This window comes from Branchiostoma belcheri, unplaced genomic scaffold (assembly GCF_001625305.1).
Source record: "Branchiostoma belcheri isolate BF01 breed outbred unplaced genomic scaffold, Haploidv18h27 scaffold38, whole genome shotgun sequence".
NCBI classification, from domain to species: domain Eukaryota; kingdom Metazoa; phylum Chordata; class Leptocardii; order Amphioxiformes; family Branchiostomatidae; genus Branchiostoma; species Branchiostoma belcheri.
In genome coordinates this window covers 990,658-1,017,518 of record NW_017803998.1, presented here as the reverse complement: position 1 = coordinate 1,017,518, position 26,861 = coordinate 990,658, and the positions used below count along the sequence as shown (strand labels likewise).

The following is a 26,861-nucleotide window of genomic DNA, read 5'->3' as shown; positions in this document are numbered from 1 at the left end:
GTTATATTCTGAGAAGTAATATGTACATAGAATATTTAATATATGCATTTTATGATATAAGGGTTATACAGTGAAGTTCATCTGTGTTCCTAAGAAGTCATTTATTTTTGAGGGCTTGATTTTGCCTTCAATTTCTGAGGTAAGAGCCATGGTGATGTACCAACTGTTGGTCTGCACTAGTCTTTAATTCTGAGAGGAAGTAATATGTCCATGGTAGTACATGTATTTGTTGTATTATGGATTTTATGACCTAAGGGTTATGCAGTCGAGTTCATCTGTAGTGTTATGCGAAGTCATTTATTTTGTGTGAGGTCTTGATATGCAGGGGAAGGGAAAAGGTGTTTTTGCTGAATTTACAGAGATCCCAACTGGAGCCTTTGTTAACAGACACCCCGATCAGGATAATGTTAAAGGCATCCAGTGCAGTTTTTGGGGGCTTGGAAACCGGATTTTCAAAGTAAATATTCTAGTCATTTACATGTATCTAACATACTGAGTTGCAACATCACTATGTCAATAATGTATATTAATCCTCATGGAGCAAGAATACACAAAAGTCTGATGGAAAATGGTTACTGGAAGGACCTGGATTAATTTTTAGGGTACCACCCAGAAAATAAAGGACTACTCTTGGGGCTTGTTTCTGCAGTTTTAAATACATGTCATGTACCAAAAGTATAAAATACTGATTGAAAGTGCTAACGTAAAGCAGTATCTTTCAATATCATAAAGATTGCCTTTATTCAGAATATTTCTAGTTTTGCTGTTCTGAAATCGCATTGGATGCCTTTAATGTGTTAGGGTGATTTACCTTTTACAAATTCCAAATTTCAAGTCAATCTAAAGTGAAATGAATCAAAGTTAAAGAGTTCCGACTCACGGTCTTTTAAGCAAATATCTTAAATTTACTATTTGGGATCTCTACCAGTAGAATTGCAGATTGTCCCAGTCCAGGGTCTCTACCCCGACATGTATTCCCCTTTGCTGACCCAGTGCTACATTTTACACAGTCTGTGGCTGACCCCTGTCTCTAGAGGTCAAGTTTTCGTCATTGCTTGGCACTTGTGACATTTCCTTATAAGGGGATGCATGCAAGATACCCCGACACAGGCCAAGAACTAATCCAGTACACATTATGTAGTTTACCCAAGGTCAAAACTATTACTGAACCTTTTGTGCAACGCTTGTAAACATGCAAATCTACAGATTTTTTGTTCTATCTTTGACCATGTGGTTATAGTGTTTATTTATTTGTTCAAAATTGCAACATGACAATACAAAGTGTGCACTAGGCAGCAAGTATGCTGATAGCGTGCACACCTAACACATACCTGGCCGGACATATGACATACATGTAGTTATAGTGTTTGACTTGCATTCAGTAGTTCAATCCTCGGCTGAATCATACCAATTAGACTTTCAAGCGGTTCATACTGATTTCTCCATGCACTTACCGGTAGCACTTGGGAAAGAGTATGGGAGTTAAGCACACCACTACCAGTGGGCTTAAACCCCCTGCTGTAGTGATTGTACAACTGTGTGGCCCAAGGGTTTCAGAAACAGAGATGGGTGCCACCCTAAGCCCCATATACTGTACATGTAATTATACTATATACATTTGTAGGTACAGGAAGGGACTTTTGTATTGTTTAAGGCAAACAAAAAACATGCTTTACTTCATTGGACTGCTTTATCTTTACGCTTTGAAGTTTGAGATCTCTGATGTTGTGTATAGTTGACATTAAATGTAATAATCATTATTTGTGAAGAATTTTGAAAATGAGAATAAAAAGAGATTCTTTCTGAAAAGAAACAGTTTTTAAAGCGTTGTACATTTTGTAATGTATTTCCAATGACAGCATAGTCTTGATACATGTTCTATAGATGTCTATCGAGCATTTGACAAATTGCTGGCCTAAATTGATTTGATGTACAACCATTCTTGTTCCTTATTTGCATTGAATCGATGCCCAAAATTGGATTTTCAGGTTACCATAGGGGATTACAAGAAAATCGATACAATAGCAACATTCTGTAATGATTAAGAAATATCCCAGGACCTGTCATTACTTGAAAATGTTTAAGGTTGCCATTGCACTTTAACATCACCTTTGGAATTAAAAATGTCTTTGTATCTATGAATTCAGAAGAAGACAAGCTCATATGTGTAGAAATGGTACAAGAGGCAATGTTACAAGTTCTTTAATGTGTCTTACAAACAATTGATTTCATTGTCCATGCCTTTCTATCGATTTCATATAAATGAAGATAAATTATTTGTCTCAATGTATGCCTAATTATTATAATAGGTAATTTCTGAAGAAAAAAGTAGTTTGGACTTCACGATTGGGGGCAACAAAATCACAGGAGAAATAAAAGTAAGAAAATAGTTTAGAGAGTCAGAAATAACACATTGTGAATAATTATGTACACATGACATTGTACACAATTTTAGTGTGTATAATCCAGTGGTTAGTGCCTTTGGACCAAGAAGTCATGAGTTTGAATCCTGGCTGTTTCAGTACTTAGGACAGGATGCTAAGCTGTGGTCCACTGTTCATTATACTTGTCAAAAAGGGAATTTTCCCTTTACAATAAACCAGTCCTGTATATACTGTGAAATATCTTCTGTCATGACTAGTTTGCTCAATTGTTCATTGACTTCATACAAGCTACATTGTAATCTTGAGATCACTTTGAATTTTTTAGATGTAGAATATCTTGCAAACAATGGATTCCATTGTTCTAGCCTATCTATCGATTTGTAAGTAAAAATAGGTCACCTTGATAAACATCTGCCTTAAACAGAGTTGTTTTGTGGAGCTCGTTAAAGTTTGGGGTAATGGCACTTTTAAAAACCCATCCGCAATTAGAATAGTGCTTCAGGCATGCATACAGTTAGTTGCCTTATTTATGGTAAATGCTTTATTACTTTTTAACAGCAACTAGGAAGGATTTAGAGTAGTAGTATATACAGCATGTATCTTGAAACAGTTAACTTGCAACATCTATGCTCCAATCCAAATGATAATGAAACTGCATTTCTGTATGGCATTTAAAGAAAAATAATATCATAATCTTCTCTCTGACTTAATATAGTGATAGGAATCTTATTTACCTTCAAATATTACATCAAATTCAAGGAAGAATTTATACAATAAACTACAACATATGATAACTTTCTTATCTCCCACACCCACAAATGTCAAAATTTATAATAATGTAATCTTATCTTAAGATACAAATCTTATTTTCATCCCAATATTTCATCAAAGTCTGGACGAAATAAACAAAATAAACTAAATAAAATGGATAACTTTCCTATCAGTGGAGTAAAATTCTTTCCCACTAGTACAAATTACTGATATGTAATCTTATCTCTGAGTTAATGTATTGATGGAAATCTTGTTTTCTGTCCCGTGGGGGCTCATGTCTATATGCATTCTGTAATTGATCTAAGCTACAATCTGTTATACATGCCAACAGTAAATTGAAATGACTTCAAGACTGTCCAATGATTCATGTGTATAGAAATTGGTTCGAGTGTTAGCGGTATTTTGTTTCCTTCTCACTCTGCACAGTTCAACGTGATTTGGTATTGATAACATAGTGCTATCAAAGTGTGTTGTGTACACACTACTTATATTTACTTAATTTTTTTATGATAAAATTATTCTGATCAATGCTTGCTTTGCTTTGCTTTGAAGCCATGGCCTAGTTACAGTGTTCTTATATATATATATTGATAAACTCTGTGTTTGAAAGTACACATGTACTAGTACAAATTTTGGAGAGCTGTGTTTCGCAACATTGTTTGAGAACTATGTTTGCCATTCATGATGATAAAGTTAGAGGTAGTCTCACCAAAGTCATTTTGCAGGCTCTAGGTGCAGTGCATTGTTAATCCACTGTTTCTAGGGCACAGTATTGCAAGGTGGAGCCCATCCCTCTCCTTCTACCACCTTTTAGCTCCTAAACAGAAGTCAGAAACCCATTTTACACCTGAATGGAATGAGAAAAGTGATACGAAATGCCTTTCCAAGGACACAGCGTCCTGCCAGGAATTGAACATCTAACCTCTTGATCTCCAGTCTGCTAACCTAACCACTCTGCCAATCGACGCAACATGAGCCATGATATCATTTCCAAAATAACATCCAGTGTGTAATATCATTTCACAGACAAAGCCAGCAGATCATTTCAAATCAATGATTCACAGTGTTACCTAAGTTACAGACTTGTCAAAATCAATCAACAGTTAACTTCAAAAGTGGCTACTTCAAAGGCTGGACTTACACCAGCGAGAGCCGACCTTCTGACCTTTATTGACCCTAACCACATGCTCCGCACCTAAAACCCATAGATCCAGTCAAGCTAATTAAGCTCCACATGATGGTAGGCTCCAAGAATTTTTGTCACGCTCTGAAAATCCAACAGAGCGCGACCTTGTATTGATCTTCCATGGGTAACCAGTAACCTGTCAGGGTCAAAGGTCAGTTATTGGGAAGGTTTTGTTGCTCCCCTGGGAAATGATTAAGTAAATGGTGTCATTACCTTTGGCCTATAACTATCTTTGACCTTTGATAAGATAATGTGTTTAGTATGTCTTTCTATGTTTGAACCTCTTTTAGATTGAGCAAAGACAGCTCACTGGATGAGGCTTTATATGGTTGATGCTATGGATAGTTTTCAAAGCAGATGATTATTCAAAATGATGACCTAGAAATCATATAATTAGATAAGCATAATGATAGATTGTCACTGATACCTGTATTCAGTGCATAAATACGTCATATTTTATCGCCAATTTGAAAGTAATATCTTGTGAAATTGTTTTGTAACATATTTTCTGATAAATCTTGATATAACTGTAATTTTAGCTGGGTATTAAAAGTACAAAGACAAGTTACTATAATGGAAGTAGCATTTGGATTCACTTTGCTTGTAATAGAGTAGGACTACATACTGTATATTACAGAGCATGTTATGAATAAGCTATGCACTACCATCAGAACTGCATCATAATATTTACCACTCTGACAGTAAAAGCCAAAGACCATCTAATTTGTAGGAGCTGTCAAGTGAAATAATGGTTCGCTGAGTTATTATCCTTTTCCCCTATTACTGCAGTTATCACCAATATCAAACACCTGGTTCCCGTTAGCAAAGACATTGATCGGTTAGAACGTCTTTAGCGGGGTTAACGACATTTGCGTTGCTACCGGATAGGTCCATTTCCCTTGCCTTTTTCGAAATTCACATAAAAGTCCAGTTGATCGAACCGGTCTTAAATTACCGAAAACGCAGGGTGGTCGAAAATCACTAACTCCCAGAGCACGGGGAGGAGGGGAGGAATAATTTGTAGTCCAGTCACACAGGTTTGATTGATTCGATCAGCCCAGCGGCGGAGTGTACCCATTGATCGCTACCAATCCTCCGGAGTACTGACTGCTAACCGACACTCCAGGCCGTATTCTCGGTTGTTGTTCTTCAACTTGGCTGGAGGTGGTGTCTGTTTGCCATCCGTTCTGACCTTTCGCTTTTGATGGGCAGCGCCGGCTCTGCCTAACTTTCTCAACTGCCTTGATGGTTAGAGCTCATTTGCAGTGTGTATCATGTTGGATTTGGGATAAGCGCCGTTAGGCCGAGCATCGCCGAGGCCAATTCCAAGGGATCCGCTGCATTGCACCCAACTGGTGCGATTCCGGACGGTGCCGTTTCGCTGATCACCATCATTCCCTTGGGTGATTTCTTCAACAGTCCATTGGAAAAGCCACTTTCAGTATGGAATTTTACAGGATTTAGCAACGAGGAATGGACATTTCCTCGTGATCTTGTGAGACTTCTACTCAGCTCCTATAAATGGGGTTTGGGACTTTCGTGGCTAGAAAGCGTTGCTGACATACTGGATGTTATGCTGTTTGTAGTTTGAAAAAAAAACTTCTTTCTTCAATCAAGATGTTGTCCTTGCAACTGTATGTTGATGTGGTCGATGACCAGCAAAAACATCAGACAATTTATGAGGATGCTTTGGAAGAGCAGACTGAGGCTGAAGGTAAGAAAGAAACTATTTGGTATGGGGATGGTTAGCACTTTGAATAGAAATCTTTTGACTTAGTCTACAAAGTACTTTTATCATTGAAGAGGTTCATCAGTCACATTTAGATCAACAGTTAATAGAATATTCTTTGATAAGTGACTTATTGAAAGATAGCAAAACATGTACCACCAAATTTAGTAATGTCATTTTGGATTATAGATTTATTGGTGTCAGGTTTTATAGAAATCACAATTTCTATCTGTACCATACCAAGTATAGTGTCAAAACTCAGTGATAGAAAAATGGTCACTGACTTACTGCAAACAGGTGGTCACTGTATACTGGATTCTAAATGCTTGGGTCAATGTGAAAAAAATCTAAGGGACTACAAAAAGGGGACCACAGAATGGCCAGGTGGTCCTTGTGTAGAGGTGGTCAGTAGTACAGGTTTAACCATGCATTTCAAAACTTGTACAGAGTAAATGAATTCTCATAGGAAATTCAAACTCTACTACTGAATAAATTATGGAGATTATATCCGGACGTTTCGAGTGATATCCACCACTCTTCTTCAGTGTCACAAATCATCCAGTAGTAGAGTTTGAATTTCCTATGAGTATTGTTTACCTGGATGTCTAACCTTCATCAACGGAGAGAAAATAAATTTTGGCCTGGGTTTTCTCCTTAGTGCTGAATCTCAGGTGTTTTCAAAATTGACAGATAGCTAATGAAGCCTGCTTTTTATGCTGTCTGTTTTTACAATGACTTCTTTTACACACTGTTCCATATTTTATTGGAATTTTTAAAGGTTTTCATTTTAATTCAGTACGTGTTTTCCTTGGCTACGATCATAATAAACTTGCATTAACGATCAATAGTCTCTCTCCTTGGTGCTGAAATCCTGGTGTTATTAAAACTGACCTCCACTATTGTCTGAATATGATAGAGAATATTTCAACAGGGATTTCTGTTGTTTTAACCTTTTGATTGAAGCTATATTTTTCCCCTGCAAAGTTAGTGTCCTGTACATTTCAACATTTTTGCTCTATTGGCCTCTTGAAGAGCATCTATTATTAGTAGGATTTCAAGACCTTTGATGTATGTTGAAGTTGTTAATGGGTGTGATTGACCTATTTTACTGCAATGTAACTGCACCAGATTTGTAAAAAATGGGAGAAAAAGATGTTACTTTGAAACCAGCCAGCATAAAATAATCATAACTCTCTCATTGGGGCATGCCAATTCGATTGGTTGTTTCCATGATTTAAAATGGAATTGAAACAATAGGACAAAAAGTCTCTTCTTCCATGGCCTTTTACCTCACCAACAGGAGTCAGGTACCTATCTTATACCTGGTTGGAGTGTGGAAATTCTTGTAAAGTACTCTTCCCAAGAACACAAGGTCTAGCCAGGAATGCTCTTAGTCTCGTATCCACTAGCCCAGCCACTCTACCATTCAATGCCATGACTTCTCGTGTAAGCAGATTTAGATTTAGGTCCACAAACAGCTAATAAAATTCGCACAGCCTTAGCAATTTTTCGAAGCAAAACCATAAATCTGCATCTTGGTCTCATCTTAACTGGCTCTCCTCCTACACATCCTCCCACACATTTTCTTTAGGCCATACCAATATATTTTCTAGGCTCTCTCTATAAAAAAGGATTCGGGATTTTGGAGACTTCAGACCTCCACAAAATATCTAGATCTTGTGTGATGGTGAGTCCTCTTCTCATTCATCATGGTTTTCACAAGTCTTTCTTTATTGTGCAAGGAAAACACCAGCTGTCAAGGAGGTTATGTAATGAAAAACACCTGTGAAAACAGGGAGTGCTACTAGATCTCCCTCTGGGACAGACTGAGCCCAACCATATCCATTACAACCTGACCTAAGGGCCCTGCAGAAATACACACACCAAAACAATACACCATTTTCATGGAGGTAAGGCCACACAGACCTAATTTTATGGATGACGTCCATGCACACATTTGCTTATTCTCAAAAAAGAAAAAAAGATCACGTCCTCTGAGGCTCTGACCTGGCTCTAGGCCTGGGTAGTCCATATAGAATACAACACGGGGTATTCCGTATCGCCCGAGGTATCGGCCCGACCGCGGGTCGGATCGCCCGACGGCCGCAGGGTGATCCGACTCGCGGGATGGCCGGGACTGAGGGCGATGCGGAATACACCGTGTTGTATTTTATTTTTGTCATACCCACCCAAGAAAACACGCCTTTCAATGCAAGATGAGCCAAAAGTTGGTGCCACTGAACCCTAAACTGCAACAACATCAATTCTAACGTCCGGATTCTGTATTCGAATTTTCGAAAGGGGCACACGAGGTTAGGGCGAAACGCGTTCGAATCGTTTTATGGAAGCCAGGGAAGCGTTCGATAACGGGTTCCGGACCGGGCCATACCGTAAAGTACGGCCCGGTCCGGAACCCGTTATCGAACGTTATCGCGGCCCGGGTATGATATAAATAGTAGTTAGCGACAATGCGGAGGTGGAAACTCTGGAGGATGGCACTCAGGCTACCGGAGCTCCACGACTCAGGAACTCACTACATAGGTTCATAAATTCCGCAAAAAGCCAGCATGTGCCGGCTTGTCGTTTACGTCGCTATGTACTGATGCAAGTTCACAATACCAGCTTTGTATTCCTGTGGTTTAGTAGCATTTTCATTTTTGGCCGGAAATTTTTTTTATATTTGCCCACGCGCACTAGTTTGGGGGTCTTCAGAGGATGTCATCCATAAAATTAAGTCGGTGTGGCCTAAGAAGAAAAGAAAACTTACTGATCAAATAGGAATATCAACATGGAATCAGAACCTGAAGGAAAGTCTGTACAGTTTCAGGGAGTGATTATAATCAGATGCACATTCGTTCTAGTCTGATCTAAACTCGCTTCCCTTCCACACACTCTTCCATTCCATATCTTTAGGCCACTCCAAATTTATCTTGTTTATACTGTGTTTAAAAAATATGCTGAACAAGAAAATTTGAGGGGGAGTTTATACACTGGAATATGCAGTTTTTGGTAATAATGGATATCATCAGATGCATGTTTTCTTCCCAGTGGTTTTATCTTGACATCTCGCTGCATTCTTGCTGGAAATCTCTGAGGAACAAGAAAATAAATTTATGTGGCCTAAGATAGTACGGTCACTTAAAGTTTCTTCGCAAAACCCATAACTCTTCCTGATCGATTTTTCTCACCCCCCTCCCACACACACCCTCCCACACATGTTCTTTACAAAGTGCCTACTTTCATGGGTTTGTACTTTTTTGTAACATACCACAGCATCATAAAACAAACAAGACCTGACCCTTGCCTGTCTCAGGGGTCTAACAAAGCTTGCGTACAATCTCTCTCGCCTTTGATCTTTTTTCGTAAATTATGACTTGTCAGGATTCTTTTGCTATCAGCTATATGAATCGTCTCCCTCTGTTCACCCTTGGTAAGAGTATATCTTAGTGTGTCTGAATTGCAGTGCATGCTGATGCAATCACTACTGACGTTAACACCTAAAGAAAGTTAAGGCTTGTCTGTCTGTTTGTTTGTTTGTCTGTCTTAGTGTATATGTGTTTCTCTCCTCTCTCTATCACTTTCTGCCCCCCTCTAACTTATACTACAGTAGGTAGGAATCTCTCTATATGTGTGCATAGTACACAAATGCATGCATGTGTGTATGTGTGTGTGTGTGTGTGTGTGTGTGTGTGTGTGTGTGTGTGTTTGAGAGTGTGTGTTATAATTACTTGCATATCTGTGTGTATGTGCCCTTGTGTGTGTGTGTGTGTTTGTTTGTTTGTTTGTTTGTAAGATTATGTGTGTTTCCACATTCCCAACCTACACAATGCAGCATTGCAATGCATTCCCCAACCTCCTTTTCCTGTCTGTAAAATGGGTAGGGTCTTAAAGTAAGAGTTAACTATGAGTAAAGACGGAGAAGTCAGCCATCTCTGATTGCCTTGTTCCATTCTGCCCTTGATTGAGGGACTGGTGCAGTTACAAGATTGAACTCAATTACTTAGGACCTTGATTGATGGGCCAATGTTCTAATGTGTTTCATTGACCACATTGAATAGTCCTGTCCACATAGGCAATAAATACTGGGCATTGTTAATTATGGGACGATGTACAAGGTTTCAGTGCTGTTGGTGTCTAGGGTCTCAGACATTGTTGCTAGTTCTGATGTTTGGCTACTGTGAATGCAGAAACTTTTAGGAGGGTTTTTGCATCAAAACTATTTATTAGGCCACACCAATTTAATTTCTTGGTTAACAGATTCGCCCGCTTCATTTTTTTCTGACTTGCAAAAAAAAAAAATTAGAATCAACTGCAAAATGCACATATTTTGCCCTGAACAGTTGAAAACAGTTTTTTTTCGCCCGCCCGCTCCATTATTTTTCTAGAAAAATCCGTAAACCAAGAAATTAAATTGGTGTAGCCTTATAATAAGATATGAGATCTTATGAGATTTCTTGTTATATTCGTAGTGACACATCTTAAAGCATAACATGCATTTGGCTAGAAAAAGTAGGAAGCCTTATGAAGGACCTACGTTTGCTGTAATTTGATGGTTGGTGTCGCAAATGGTGTCCCATATGTGCTATGCCTTCATTTGCATCATCAGCCCCTTTAGGCCACACCAATTTAATTTCTTGGTTAACAGATTTTTCTAGAAAAATAATAGAGCGGGCGGGCGAACAAACAATAAAAATAAAAACAGGCCTAGGCATCCTATTATGGCCCAAAATGGTGCTATTGGAGCCATGAGGTCAACACACCAGGCTGGTTCAAAATGAATTTTGAACTTTTGATGATACCACTGCATTGAAAGATGGAATAACTGTAACAACCAGGAAGAAAAGGACTGTTTTCAACTGTTCATAGCAAAATATGAGCATTTTGCAGTTGATTCTGAATTTTTATTTTTATTTGCAAATCAGAAAAAAATGAAGGGGGCGAATCCGTTAACCAAGAAATTAAATTGGTGTGGCCTTAACCAATCAAGAAAAATGGGTTCACAAAGCCTATCTGTTTAACATAACACAAGACAGATTCAATGATGCCAGACCCTGTGTAAAATTTTACTTCCTGTCGCAGGGGGAAAATTGAATTATTTTGTTTTTGACACAAATTAGTTTTGTCTCTTGAGAGTTAGGATGAACGATGGCATTTAATGAGGTATGTCTGGGTAGTGATTACAATTAGACCCAGGAGTACTACTGCACATCTGTAATAAGTCAGTGTTGTTTTCTTTTATAGTTATAATGAGTCCTAGCTAAAAAGTGATATATACTTGACAAGTATTTTACAAAGTCATTTATTTTGGGGGATTTTCCTGCATGTGTAAGGATCTATATGTACATTTTATGTTATTTATTTTATTTTATTGAATGCACAGTTATTTTTGGAGGATTGGTAAAAAAATTAAACTTATTGAGGCCCTCACCTCTAAACACAGATTTTAGATGAAAATAAAATAAAAAACAAAAAAGAGGAACAAAGAAGTACATATGAAGCTGGTGTACAGATCAAAACAAATCAATTAAGATGACCTATCTTCAAAATAAATCTAAAAACCACATTACATATTTTCTGGTTATTGACATATTATAAAGAGAGATAAAGAACTTCATCTGAAATACACTCTGCCTGTCTTGTTTTCATGCAAAAACTTTTACCAGTGAAACTTCATTTGAAATCCTAACAACACCTTGACTTTCAGCACTAGGGAGAGAGCAAAAATTGATTTTTGCTGGTTCAAGTTTTTAAAATGCATGATCAAGCCTGTCATACTTACCACCTTTGAATAAGGACCACCTGGCCACTGTAGTCACTTCTTGCTGGTTGGTTAGATTATTTTTCCCATTGAGACCATACTAATTTAAACTAAGTTTGTTCTCGGATTCTCCAGCATCATTTTTTTTAGTTGGAAAAAAAAGTTTTCAGGTTTGGAATCAACGCCAAAATGCTCATATTGGCTCCAACACTTGTAGCAAGTCCTTGTCTTCCTTTAAGTTGTTGTTACCGTTTTTCCATCTAACAATGCAGTGGTTTGGTTAAATTTTCAAACTTTATCATTTGAATTATAAGCCAATCTGGTATGTTGACTTCATGAATCCTTTTGTAACATTTGTTTCTACCTGGAGACGCCTAGGCCTGTTTTTTTTCTTTTTTATTTCTTTGCCCTGTCCCTTCATATTTTTCTGAAAAAAGTCTGAGAACCAACATATCAAATTGATGTGGCCTAACACAGGAATTCAAGAATCCTGTCTACTGTGACCATAATCTCCAAGTCCATTGAATGGTCTCCATAGACAGGTCTGATTGCACAACAGATGATTCCTGGGCCCCAAAATTGGACTATGTCATTAGAAGCTGACCTTGCAGCATGTATTGACTAGTTGGAAAATCTAGATGCATTTCTGTATTGACTTTTTCTTACATCAGATCTCCTTGCAGAAAGAATGCAATTTTATTATGGACCAGACTCTTATAATAACTCTTATAATGTACTTGTAATCTTTATTATCATCTTCTAGTGCCAGTAACAGTTGTAATAGCATATGTAATATAACTGTTTCAATTCTAACTAGTCTTATAAATGTTGTGCATTACATTTTTTACAAGCTCATAGTAGTAAGTACATGTATAAGAAATACAAGATAATATTAGTAATACAAGCTGATATTAGTAATGAAAATGGATGGATACATCTAGACTGTATTAGCAAAATATTGAGCAAAATGTTAGTACTACCGGTATAAAAGTCATAGCACTCCACTCAAATATTAATTGTTTCCCTTTGGTTTGTTTTGTCTTTTTTTCCTCTTTCTTTTTCTTTTTGGGAGGGGAGGCATAAAATACAGCCTTAGCTTACATCGCATATTGGTAGATAAATTCTACAATGCATGTACGCATCTGTATCAAACATACCAGAATATGATATACTTCATCTCATTAAGCCACCACTTCCTTAGCAATATATTTCCCTCCACCTTTAGTGGTACCGAAAATAAATCTTTTTCCCAGCAAGTTTGCAAAGTAATATTTCACTTCGCTAGTACCGTGTGTTAATGGAACATCTCATCCCTACCCTTTTTGCTTGGATAAACACTCTTTAGACCTAATCTTTCTTAAAACTCTTTCTTGACACTGAACTTCCATCATGTTTATGTAACCACTCTCTGTATTAGCCACACACTGGGAGCTTTCAGCCATGATAGATTTCTAGACTAGAAAAAACCAGAAGGCTCGAATAGTTTTTCCTGTATGCCACACACATAAGTATAGGTGCCTTCTAGAATTGATATATGTTTTCATAAACGGTAAGGCTATACCATTTTTTATCCTTGGCTTCTCTGAGATCGAGAACTTGATGTGAACATTAAAAGCAAAATGACAAGATAAAAACAAAGGATTCTACACACACATAAGTATAGGTGCCTTCTAGAAATGATATATGTTTTCATAAACGGTAAGGCTATACCATTTTTTATCCTTGGCTTCTCTGAGAACTTGATGTGAACATTAAAAGCAAAATGACAAGATAAAACTAAAGGATTCTACACACACATAAGTATAGGTGCCTTCTAGAAATGATATACTAGTATGTTTTCATAAACGGTAAGGCTATACCATTTTTTATCCTTGGCTTCTCTGAGAACTTGATGTGAACATTAAAAGCAAAATGACAAGATAAAAACAAAGGGATGGGACGAAAATTTCTATCTGGTTACAATGTATATTCATTAAACTGTATCTTAGTTTAAGACACATTGGTGCAGGTTAGACATCCAGAATGATAATGAGATACACAAGGAAATTGTTACTCAAGCAACTGGATAGATTTTGAAAACTATCAGATGTTTCAAGTCGCATCCACTGCTTTTCAATAAAAGTAGCATCCACTACTTTTAGCCAGTCACTGAAGAAAAGTAGTGGATGTTACCTGAAACATTTGATAGCTTCAAAACCAGCATGTCGGCAGAACGTACTGCACCTGCGCGAAACCCGTAATGTATTGTACATAGCATTTGGGCAGAATGTCTCATATAAGGTTGTATTCGCTCATATAAGGTTAGCATTTTGACAGTAGTTTCCAAATGTTGTTTCGGAAAGAATATCCTCTGCAACAGGAAAAATTCTGATGCAACGTTGACCAAAAACCCAACGAAAAACGCGAAAATGCGGGGTTCTGCGCAGGCGCAGTACGTTTTGCCGACGTGCTTTCAAAACCTATCCAGTTCCTTGAGTAACAACTTCCTTGTGCATATAACAAGGTACAGACTTACCTCGCAGACTGTTTTCACATTAATTCATCTTCCATTTAGGTTTTATTAGAAATCTGATCTGAAACCCAAGAAAATAAGATGGCGTGGACAAAGTTTTGGAAGTTAAATTGCATTTATGTGAATCCAAAACTTTTTCCTATCTTCACATGTCATAGAAAATGTATAATTTGTTACTGAATACACCAGACTAGCTGCATAGTACAGGACATGATATACTATCTACCTCTGCTGGCGCCAGACTGTTCTGTTTTGCCATCATATCACTCTTGGCTCCCATCCAAACAGTCCAACATCCTATGCATTATCCGTAAGCTTTATCAATGGTATTTCATTTTGGTTCTCACAAATATCACTCAGTACGGGGTATTTCCTTAACGTTATATCATAGCAAATAGTGAAAAGTTATAGCTGAGTCATATATCTGATTGAAGTGGAAACTTAATTGTAAATTTTGTTCTGAATAGGAATAGAGAGTCTATCTTTCGTTGAAACTATCATTTCTATCTATTGTCTTCTAAGCTATCTCCAGGTTTATTGTATTTTCTATCTATTTTTCAATCTTGGATACAACAGGGTAATCCCCCTATCTATCCAAATATGGCTGATTTTGAAGGGAGCCCAGGACAGATAAAGTGACGACACATAAAAAGAAGCTTGCGGAGTCATAAGTAAAATAAAACTCAATCATACAAACTAATTAAACTTGTTTGAACAAAAAACAGTAGTATGAAACTTAACAACATGAAGACAAAGCAAAACTGAAATCTTCAAAACCAATGCATTTTACAAGATCTAATATACATGTACATATGTACATCAGACTATGCATAAACAATTTAGACAGGAATGATAGTGTATTTCATTTCTGGGTTCTTTTCTATCCCAAGTCTTCCTTTGATGCAGTTTGAGAGAATATCAATAATTTTCCAAAACAGAAAGTGAAAGGTTTTAATTCGCAATCGCCATAAAAGAAAGTACATGTATGACAAAATGTCCAACATCAGAAAAACATTTAATATTAATATATACTTTTTAATGATAATCTAATATCACTTCTTAAATAGACCTATCACTACAGATGTTAAAGAACATATTATACAGTGTGTTACAAACTGTTGCTTGCTGTTCTACAGGTAAGAAAGGGCACTTACAATGTAGGCATGCTCATACAGTTGCATAATTGTTTAACTTCTTATTGTATGCAGCCTACCACAGTACCTGTAAATGCATTTCATTTTGCAGGGGTAATATTTTGTATTAGGAGGGAATGGGAGGTTTTTGTATGTTTTAGATTTGCAGTTAAAGCAACTCTGTTACAGTTACATGTACTATTAATGAATGCAACTCATGATCACGGTGTCATTTTGTGGTTGAGAGGTCACCATAAAAATAAACCCAACGCAAAACTTTCTACATTTACAGTAAGTGTCATTTCGACTACTCTGGGTGTCCAGACTAAGTACTGGACACTTTTCCCATCTCAAAAGTACTTTCCAGGCATATTTCCAATCCTCTAGAATGCTCTCCCAGAAACCTACATGTAGAATGGTCCATTTCAAGCCACTTTCAACTCGGAGCCATGGGCCATTTAGGGTTCCAAACTGCATTGCAGATATCCCTTATATTCTTCGACCTTCAAATCACCGATCTCACCCAGAGGACCGACACTTCAAATTCAATCCAGCACCCATTTTCAAACTTGCTGACTGCTGCTGGGTAGATTATAGGGACCATCAAAGTCAGCAAAGTAGAAAATTTGACTTGCCAGTTACGCGAACTGAGGAATTATGGAGGTGTGCTCGAAATAGGGATTTGTAATACCAAGACAATACCATACAATTTAGCCTCAAGAACATTATGTATGTATTGTGTAGATTGTAGCTGATTAATATAATTAAATTAGCTAGCAGTCGTATACAATGTTTTGCCGTACACTGTGCTTGTTCCAATTGTTGTGCACTAGACTTTGACTTTGACATGACTTTATTGCAGATGAATAGGGGTACTAATTTCTTGTGCATTTTCTTTTATATACAATGTATTGAATACATTGTCTCCTGAGACAGAAGGATGCCAACACATGACATTGCATATTTATTAGTTTATTCTAAATGGGGGAGGGAGATGGAGTGAAATATGCTCTATTTGCTCGTAAGCAATGTCAGCCTTAAAGTTTATATAACATTTATACATCAAACAAAATAAGTACTGTACAAAACAATGTGGTGACAGATTCAATTTGTGCAACTGACAAGCATGTATACTGCTGCTAGTTGTACAGCAAGAAAAAAAAACAGAACAATAATACTATAAGACAATGAAAATATTTGAATAGTTATAGATACAAAAAAAGTTCAGTTGCTGTATTAACATATTAGCAGAAGTGTAGACTCCCTACCCAATAATAAGATGGAAACAATATACATCTACATGTAGCTAAAATCATCTAATTGCCATTATGTAATTTCGGGTAGTTATTGATTATATGCTTGCCACTTCCAGTTCATCAGTGATATATGACTATCTGAAATCTCTGTCTGCCTGTATGTCTACACCAGCTTAAATGCTATGTCCTGTTTCATGTATCCATCTATATTTGACTGTCTTTGGCAGAAGTGCAAGCCCTTTGTAATCATAAGCCACTGGCTGTACAGTAGGGCAACTTGGCCATATGCCCATTGTACATTGAACAGTTGAACTGACAAACTCTGATAGAAAAAAGAATAGGCCTAGCATTTGTTCAGCTTGAAAGTTGATGTCTGTGTTGGTAGAAGACTTTCTGAAACAGGTTGGAGTTGTAATATTTTTCCAACACAAAAAAATTGAAACGCCAAAAAGCAGTCACTCATTGACAAGCAACTGGATATGTTTTTGGAAATGGTCAGACGTTTCAGGAAATATCCACTACCATTCGTCAGTGGTAGAGAGGCCAGAGGAGAAATGCAGGTTTATAAGCACAAACTACTGATTGATAAGCAAAATAGTGAAGACACTTTTTGGAAGTCAAAAGAAATTGAACTTACCCAAATTTTGGACTGTACATTCAAGTCTAGTTCTTTGTCTCAATGACTTGGGGAGCATTTGTTTTACATCAAACAAAAACTGCCAGACACTTTATGTGAGCATGATAAATCGTTAACCTAATTTGAACAGAGTATTTGCATAAATTTGCATACAGATGAAGGCAAATTGATTTTTTTAAAGACTTGTGTGGTTGATGAGGCCATGAGTGCTGACCCTTGCATGACCTCCATAATACCACTTCATCCGCCAAAACTTCCCGTCTGCATTAACCTTAGGGTTAATCTACTGGAGTCGCATCATTTGTCTCCTGAATGTAGGAGTCAAGATTTAGGCCATGCCGGTCTGGCTTGTTGGTTCTTAGGCCACACCAATTTAATTTGTTGGTTCTCAGATTCGCCTCTTCATTTTTTTCTGATTTGCTAAACAAAAACAAAAAATTCTGGTTCTGAATGAACTCATAGTCCTTTTCTTCTACAGTTTTCTTCTAGTTTAACAGTTTTCCATCTGTCAATGCAGTGTTTTGATTAAAAGTTCAAAATTCATTGTTTAAATATTAACCCAGCCTTTTGTGTTGACTTCATGGCTCCTATTGTAGCATCTGGGGCTATAATAGGATGCCTAGACCTGTTTTTATTTTTTTTACTTTTTTTTTGCCTTGTCACTTCATATTTTTTCTAAAAAATCTGAGAACCAACAAATTAAATTGGTGTGTCCTTAGGTGTAGAAAGAATAATGCTGATTTGAAATGCCAGCATGAAAATGTCAAAAGGAAAGGAGTGAATACAGTATTTGAGCTTTCCTTCTAGCCCTCTAAGGTAGCTAGCCAGGGTTAACGTTGATGATCCACTGTGTCAAGGGCACGGTATTGGAAGGGGTATCCACCCATCTCATTCTACTGCTTTTTACCTGCCCAACCAACGTCAGGTACTCATTTTAGTGGAGTATGGTAAATAGCTGTGTAAAGTGCCTTTCCCAAGGACGCAATGTCTTGCCAAGAATGCCATGAACCAAACCCATGACCCCTTGGTCTTAGTATCTGGTAGCCTTACACCACTCTGGCATTCAACGCCACCTCTTCCTAACATTTCACTTTAAAATTTGGGAGAAGCAAAGAAAATGAATTGGTATGGCTCAATGTCAAAATTTCCTGTCTGCCCTATTTCTGAAGTTAATCCATTGAAATTGCTTCATTTGTCTTCTGCTGATGCCAAGCGTCGTTGTGAGGGTTTTGTCTCTTGAAGGTGAAGGGCAAGGCCAGGGCATGTTTTATGCATGAAAAGTAGCAACAATTGTGACATAAAGATTCATAGCTTGTTCTTCTTTCATGGGCCCTAAATCATTTTTTTCTGACAACTATCGCCATAGAGTTGAACTTGTGGTCATCAAAAGTAATGGTAGATAGAGGCATCCTACTACTGAATATTTGTACTCCCCATTTTCTTTTCAAGATTCGTCCTCGAATCTTCTGAATTCGACATTCGGCACTCTTTGCCAGAACTCCCAGGGCCGGTGAGGGAACCACTGTAAGAAACAGGAGGAGCGAGTAGAAACAGATAAAAACCCCTGGTCTCGGGCCGGGGTTCGAACCCACGACCAAAACAGGGCACCAGTCCGACGCTCTAACCACTCGGCTGAAAAGGTCTAGACCCCTTGGCCGGGTCAGTTGGTAGCGCCTATAACCCCCCCCCCCCACTGTTACATAACTACAATTAGGAACTGGACATCGTTGTGAAATATTTAGTGTTCTTCTGATATGGATTCACTCGCTTGTTCCCGTAAGACAACAGACATGACAGACAGAAGCTGACATAGCCGGGAATTCAAGACAGGAATCATGATAGCCTTTTCTGGGACCTTTGACCTAGCTTCCTGTCTGTCTCCCAGACAGGCCTACAAATGTAATTTGTAATAACCACAGAAACACAGGCATTAAATAGACACTGTCAGACACATGCTTGTAGGTAGCTATTTGAGCCAGGATGCTGTTAGCATTTAAGCCACTTTCAATGATCACTTTCAAGGGAGCAATCATTTGAAGCAAACTAAAGCTAGATAGCTTCAAACAGTGCTTTGGACGTAGATAGACATGCATGAGCTACACGAAGGTGTGTAAGGTCACTCCATGTAATATTTAATAAAACCAGCCTCCCCCTAGTGCCAGGTGTACATGACATTGTACATGTACCTGAGTGTGTAATATGCCAAAGGGCAGTAACTATTATACCGGCTCTCCACATTAGATACACATCTCAGAGCAAAGCCACTAGACCATCTTGTCATGTAAATTGGCATTGGTACTAAGTGCTCTGTATTCCCAAGTGTGTAACAATCTCATATATATGAACAGTGACCTTTGTCGTTGACCCCTTTAAAAGACTTGATTTGCTGAGTAAATGCAGAAAATCATCATCCATCTGCAATACATGTACATCTACTTTCTATCATGAGTCTATATTTCATTGAATATTGCTAAATACATGTAGTTTGTATTTTGTTTAGCTTAACTATGGCTTAGGTATAATGTATTTTGTTTTAATTCGTAATGGCCAAATCGCCTGTCTCACCAAAACAACTTTCTCTGGGAATGCACTCAATCACAATATATTTAGTTTTATATCTTATATTTAGTTCAAAGACCTTAGCTCATCTTGCTTGATCTAATTTTGCTAATCATGCAATCTATGGCTATATAATGATAGTAATTCCTTCCATCCAGACTGTATTTTGTACATTTATGACTCTTGAGGCAAAAATTGCCTGGGGAGAAAGGGTCAAAACAACCAATTCATGTTTGATCTCATTCTAGACGTACAATAAAGACGGCAATGAACTGTACTTGATGGTGTTTTGAGAGTACATTTTGTTGGGAATACATCACTCAATTTCAAGGACTTGATAATATTTTGCTTCAAATTGTTACATGAAGAATGTTGAAAGGCAATTGGTTGCACTTTTCGCTTGAATCACTAGGATTGCTTTTACTGAGAACACTGAGTCTCTCTCATGCAGCTTGGCATGTTATAAAGCTCAATGCAGCCCCCTGGTGTAGACACTGGGAACTGTACATGTGGTTAGATGGTCCACTGCTTCTTTCTCAGAATTCTCTATCTTGTACATGCTGACTAGAGTTAAACCAGAGAAGCCATTGTCACCAATATTATAACTTTTCGAGGTCCACACAGAAGGAAAATATTGTTTTGCTGTTTGCCCTTCTTCTCTTCCAAACAGATAAGGTCAAAGACCTGTACCAGATGGCTCCAGTTTGACATTATACAACTATAACTGCTGCTGTAGCAGATACACTGTGGTGTTGGATTACATTATGTAGCAAGTGGCAGGACAGAGTTGGAGGGGCTGGCCTGCAACTATTTAATAAATGGATATGTTTGAGCAAGTGTAAACAGTGCGTTACGCTAGACCATGTGAAGCGTAACATTATGGCTTTGCTTTAATTTGCAAATGTTACATTTCTAGTTGAAATTACTGATAGCTGTCAATCATCTTGTTCTGCCAGGAAAGCCGTTGGGTGGTCCGGGCCCCCAACCAACCAAGCCGGTGAGGAAGAAGTCTGCAGAGTCGATGACGTCAGACCCTGACCTCTACTACAGCGTAGAGGACCTGAGGTCAGAGGTCAGTAGACAGCTTTGTTATCTTCTCATGAGGAGAGAATCACTGGTATTGATGAAGTTGTAGCATCACAACCTCATTAGCCTCAACTACCAGGCTTCAAAAGCAACGGGAAAGAGTAGGAACTTGCCAAATAGACAGATCTACATGTAACATGCCAGGGCGCGCAGTTGGTCTGCTAAAGGGTTTGCTGCTCCCACATGCATGGTTTTGTCAATTTCTACTCTTTCCAACTATTTCTGAAGCCTGCTGGTAGAGGTTAATAAGGTTGTGAGATTGTTATTTAAAGTTCATAGCCTTTGACAATCTTTAAATTTCCTTTCTAACAAGGGTAGCCACTTTTAAAACAATTTGTTTTCAAAAGTACATGTGATTATAATGATGAACTTTGCAAGTGATTCCCTGGTATTGGATAATAGTAAAAATGTATACCAGATACAGATAAGATTTTAAGGTGATTATACTCTCCATTATTTTGCTTACAAGATTCTGTACACAAATCTCGTAGGGCTCATTTTGATGTGATTAACTTCTTAATCTGAGGTTAATGAAATATTTAGTAGGATTTTCCCTAAGGCATGTTATATTGTGGTGCTCCTGATTGGTTAAAAGTAAACCTTGCCAAGTACCATTCTATATTTAACTTCATGAATAATGGTTTTACTAATCAAACTTGATCTGTGTTATGGTCTTTTACTATTGTGAATTTAAAGTATGGAGAATCAAATCTTAAAGTTGCCAGTATTTCAGAGCTCTACAAAGTAGTAGTCAACTTGCAACATCTCACTATTTTCAACCACTGAATATAATCTTATAAATGAAGTACCAAGAAAATATGATTCTGCATTGGTCTTTTTAGCTGTTGAAATGTATTTTCTTTCCTTTCTTTCCAAAATCATTAATATTTCATCACTACTAATGATATTGATATAATTTTGCTATAGATGTATCAATATCCAAACAGTCTTGATAAAGGAAGATAATTTAGTTAAATTTCTTCTGCCGTGACAGTATTAACTCGTCAAGGTCAAGGTATAATACAATGCCCTTGACACTTTGAGGTCAAAGGTCAAGAGAAGGTAGTACAATCCTGAGTTCCTAATATGGTAAATGCCAACTTTCATCACATGTTACCATGGTAACCAAGGATCAGCCGCCCATATCTCAGAGATAATGTGGAGCAATGGGAAAATCAATACGGCTTTAGGGACTGTCCAAAAACAGAATCATTCTGTCTATTGGATATCGGTTTTACACTCCGCTGACCTTTATACACAATAAGATTCCTTTGATGGTTATAAATCTTGAACAGTAGAAAATTGGTTTGTCAGAGTCAATTTTCTGCCAGACCTATGAAAGAATTTGAGACAAAAGCTTGGCAACCAAGCATTCAATCTTACTTATAAAGGAATTAGATTATGATTAGGCATTGTCTGCCTTTTGCATCCGATCATAATTGTTTCGTATTAATATCATAATAACATGTTCGCAATGCTGGTACATGTAATACTTGCGGAAACTGAGAATATAATGAAGAAGGAATCATCAAATTCTTAAGATTTTAAGTTCATGCAAATACTTTTCTTTAACATTCTAAAGAATTTTATGTAAGTTCCTAATTTTTCCACATAGTATGGTTGACATATACAACTGTTGACATATATTTTCAAATTGATTGCAGTAACATCCTGTAATCATGCCTCTTCCCCAGCACTTACTAAAGCTTACGGCCATCAATAATTTATGCAATTTGGTCGACGAAGGCGTCAAATCAGTACATTGGCCAGGGTTACCGGAACGTACAAACTGTAATGTATCTCGTTGGTATGACTTCATTCAACTACTGTCATGTAAAAAGTTTCATTCAGCGATGCTGCACTTTCTGACCGTGGTGAGTGTTTGCTGTATTTCTAGTCAGCTTTATGTTCATAACTTACAGTGAAAATGGCTGCGTTTTCTAAAATGACGACGCTTGCTAAAACCGTTAGGGTTTTTGTGACAATTAGTGATAATCACATTGTAATGTATTGACATGTGGTCTAGCTATCTTTGATGAATTTTGGCCAATTTTAGGCCAGTTGAACAATGACAAATATGGTTAATACAACTTGATTCCTTAGTTAGTCTATCCCTGAAACAAAAAAAAATGAGCGTGCATATCATATTTTTGCTCAATTTTGTGTTGCCTGTCAGCTTAGCTTTGATCATTGCTCATTATATTGTCGCTTTACAACACTGTAATTTTGCATCCGTAGTTATCATGAAATAGTTTATACCAATTACGATACATTCTTCAATATGTTTAATACATATATATTTTGACCAAAGTTGGCAATGTTAGAGAACTAAAAAATTCCTTATAGCAATTTCACTTTTATATTTTCGCAACCAGTTAAAATGATTGTGTACATGATAGGTTTATGGATTATCAATTTTCAAAGTTTTGTGTTAAATATTTGTATTGAAAATTTTTGGTGTATGTATGCAAGGACATTATGCGTATTCATCAATGCTAGTGCAAATGCTTTTCTAACAATGTACAATGTAGGTTATCTAGAACCATGTAAGGTTATGTATATTTAGGCCACACCAATTTAATTTGTTGGTTCTTGGATTCGCCTCTTCGTTTTTTTCTGATTTGCAAAAAAAAAAAATTTGATTCTTATCCTGAATCAAGTGAAACATGCTCAAGTTTTGCCCCCCAACAGTTGAGGAAATTCCTTTTCTTCCTAGTTGTTACAGTTTTCTCATCTATCATTGCAGTGGTTTGATTAAAAGTTCAAAATTCAATGTTTAAATTTTAACCCAGCCTTTTGTGTTGACTTCATGGCTCATTCCATAGCATTTAAGCCTATAATAGGATGCCTAGATCTGTTTTTATTTTTTATTTTTTTTCGCCCTGTCGCTTCATATTTTTTCTGAAAAGATCCGAGAACCAACTAATTAAATTGGTGTGGCCTTAGTAAAATACTACTGTAACATATAATGATACATTTACATTAAATTCGTCGATGATAAACATCAATTCTTGTTCAACAAATTTGTTAAAGGATACAGCCGAATCTTTTCCAAATATTGTAATACACTATTTTATGATACTCAATGTTACTTTACAGCAACATAATGATATAGTCTCAGTTGACATTCAATGTGACAATAACAGTCATAAATTTCAGTATAGTACATTGAATACTGTGGAAATTGTGTCTACATTCAATTTGACATTCTAAAAATGTCAATGACCGCTGTAGACATGACAGATATACATATAATATTGACACAGTGACTACGGTTTCTAATGCTTTCAAAATCATATCATCCAGTGCTGATGAAAATGTAATTTGATTAGTTTAGCTGTACATTATCACATTGACTTTCTATTGCTTTAATATTGATCATACTGAAGTACATATGGAAATAACCTTGCATAGGAAAGGTTTGAGCTGGAAACTCTTGAATACAAAAAGACTAACTCGCCAAAAAGTAATGACAGGGTAGACACTTAACATTTTGAAAGCCAAATGATTTTGTCTTTCTTGAAACAAAACTAAACTTGAAAATTACTCAAACTGGAAATTCTTAAGATGAAGCCTGTCTCATATTTTTGAGGTTAACAGTAAAGAAATGACATTTCAAACAGATTTACTATAATAAAGTTATTTGTGTGTATGTGATATAATTTGTTACTTAAGTTTACAACTTTAAGTCAAATGGCACAATTTATTTATATGAAATGATCTTTATGATCTTTATTGCATATCCTTGCCCAGACGGGCTAAATGCATACATGCTTTGTCACAGTATAAAATACATGTGGTGCATACATACATAATGTATGTTTGAGTTCTATACTAGTTTTATAATATAGTTCTATACTAGTTTTATAATATAGATGATCTAATACTTTTATATTATCTTCCTATGGCATCAGATTATTCATCATTTAGAGCCCATTGCTACAAGCCAGGTAGTTCTGTCCTTGGTGCTGATTGGTTGGTTACTCTGTTGGGAATGTTTTGGATCCATGTTTTTGATTGGCTTTGTTACTTTTGTACTCCTTTAAACTGACCAATGGCATCTAAGTTATAGTGACTCTCAAATGTTTCTGGTCTATAATATATTATCTAACTATATATGATTGAACAACATAAAATCCTAAACTATATCCTAGACTACTTTGAAACTCTTAATTTCAGTTTTTACTGATTCCTTTTAAATTGAAACAAAAGTTTTGTTTCCAAATACTAAACTACATAGTTTTGAACATCATTTTCATTAAACTTTAACTAAATGCTGATTTGAAACAGAAAGTCACATGTAATGTCCAACAATCAACAGTTGGAGTTTCTCCAATACATTTAAAGCGTAGCCTTGCATTAGAGCCACTTACTTCCTTATTACCATCAATTTTTCATGGATCTCCTTAATGTGTTCTTGATTGTTTGGGTGACCTACTTAGCCGTTAAGTGACCTCGTGTATCACTGCACTACCATTACAAACAATCTTGGCTAAAAGTCAAGGTTTTTCCCATTAAGCGAGGTCCGAATGCAACGCTTTGTAACACTCAACTGTGTAGAGCTCATTGCAAAACCATTTAGAAACATTTCTTGTACTAATACATGTAATTGATGTTGATAGATGTATAATGGTTATACTAGGATCAAATGACAGTTATTAAATGGGATTTGACCTCTGAAGGCATTCTTGTCTAATTAACGACCTTGCCATGAAGTTTTGTACCTGAAGGTCATGGGTTCAAATCCCAGCTATAATTGTGTCCAGCTTGTTTTGAATGATACTGGAAAGGGTTGAAGTCCTTAGGATGGGACATTAAGCCTAGAGTCCTATAAATGTATTTCAGAATCGTTATAAACAAAATATTTATTTATTTCAGCTTTGTTACAATACAGAACAATACAGTATGGTTTCTGTCCAACTGATGATTATAATGTTTTAGCATATATAAGACCATGGTTCTGCAAAATGTAAAGCATACATACATAGTACATGATTTAGTAATACTTTTCCAAGCCTAGAATTGACCTTTTTCCTTCTGAATCAGTATTTCCTTATTGAAGTTGTCAGCCATTAATACAGTTTAAGTAAATTTGGTTTAAATATTAAAGGAGTAGGTTAAATGATATCTAGAATTATTAAGAAAAACTATTTTGATCAGTTTTCATTATGTTGAATTTGGAATCAGTGCTGTCAACCCAACAAGGATTTATGGAATATTATAATTACATAAATTTTAACTTATTAGTTCATCTCTGGTAGCTCTGTATACAGCTGTCATTTATAGGAATAACTGACCTGTCATAACTGACCTTCTAGTAGATGATTGATTGATCAAGGATTGTACCTTAAGCCTCGGTCACAACCCGCCGTACGTGCATCTGCGTGTTGTCTATGTGCAAAAACGTGGGCAAACGTAGGGGATCCGTAAGTGGTGAGTACCACCTCTGTACAGACCACACTCTTACACCTTGCGCAACCGTGCGAGTGACGTGCAAATGACGTTCGTTGACACCACTCCTTCCCCACGTTTTCAGAAAAACTTAGCAGACGTGGCCTCCCAATAAAACGTATGGACAAAAAGCACACGCATAGCAGGTTGTGACCAAGGCTTTACATGTGACATTGTGCATGTATGTGTGATACATTGATATGTCACAAAATTTGAAGTAAGATTTCAAGCAAAGCAAAGCAAAATTAGGAGGCCTAAGTCACTTACCAGTAAAAGATACAGCTGTAAGTGACATACATGTAGGCCTAATAATTTTGATTTGCTGGTTCTCAGATTTTACAAGAAAAAGACTACTTTGAAAATGGAACATACTATTAGAAACAGTCCGGGGGGGGGGGG

The 26,861-nt window shown here is 36.9% G+C and overlaps 1 protein-coding gene across 1 annotated transcript in view; it reads left to right on the top strand.

Moving 5' to 3' along the window:
- LOC109476572 (anoctamin-1-like) overlaps positions 1–26,861 on the top strand; it is a 68,830-nt gene that overhangs the window by 11,956 nt on the left and 30,013 nt on the right. Inside the window, 1 exon segment of the mRNA XM_019777556.1 lies at positions 20,882–20,997. Coding sequence (XP_019633115.1) covers positions 20,882–20,997 — 116 coding nt within the window.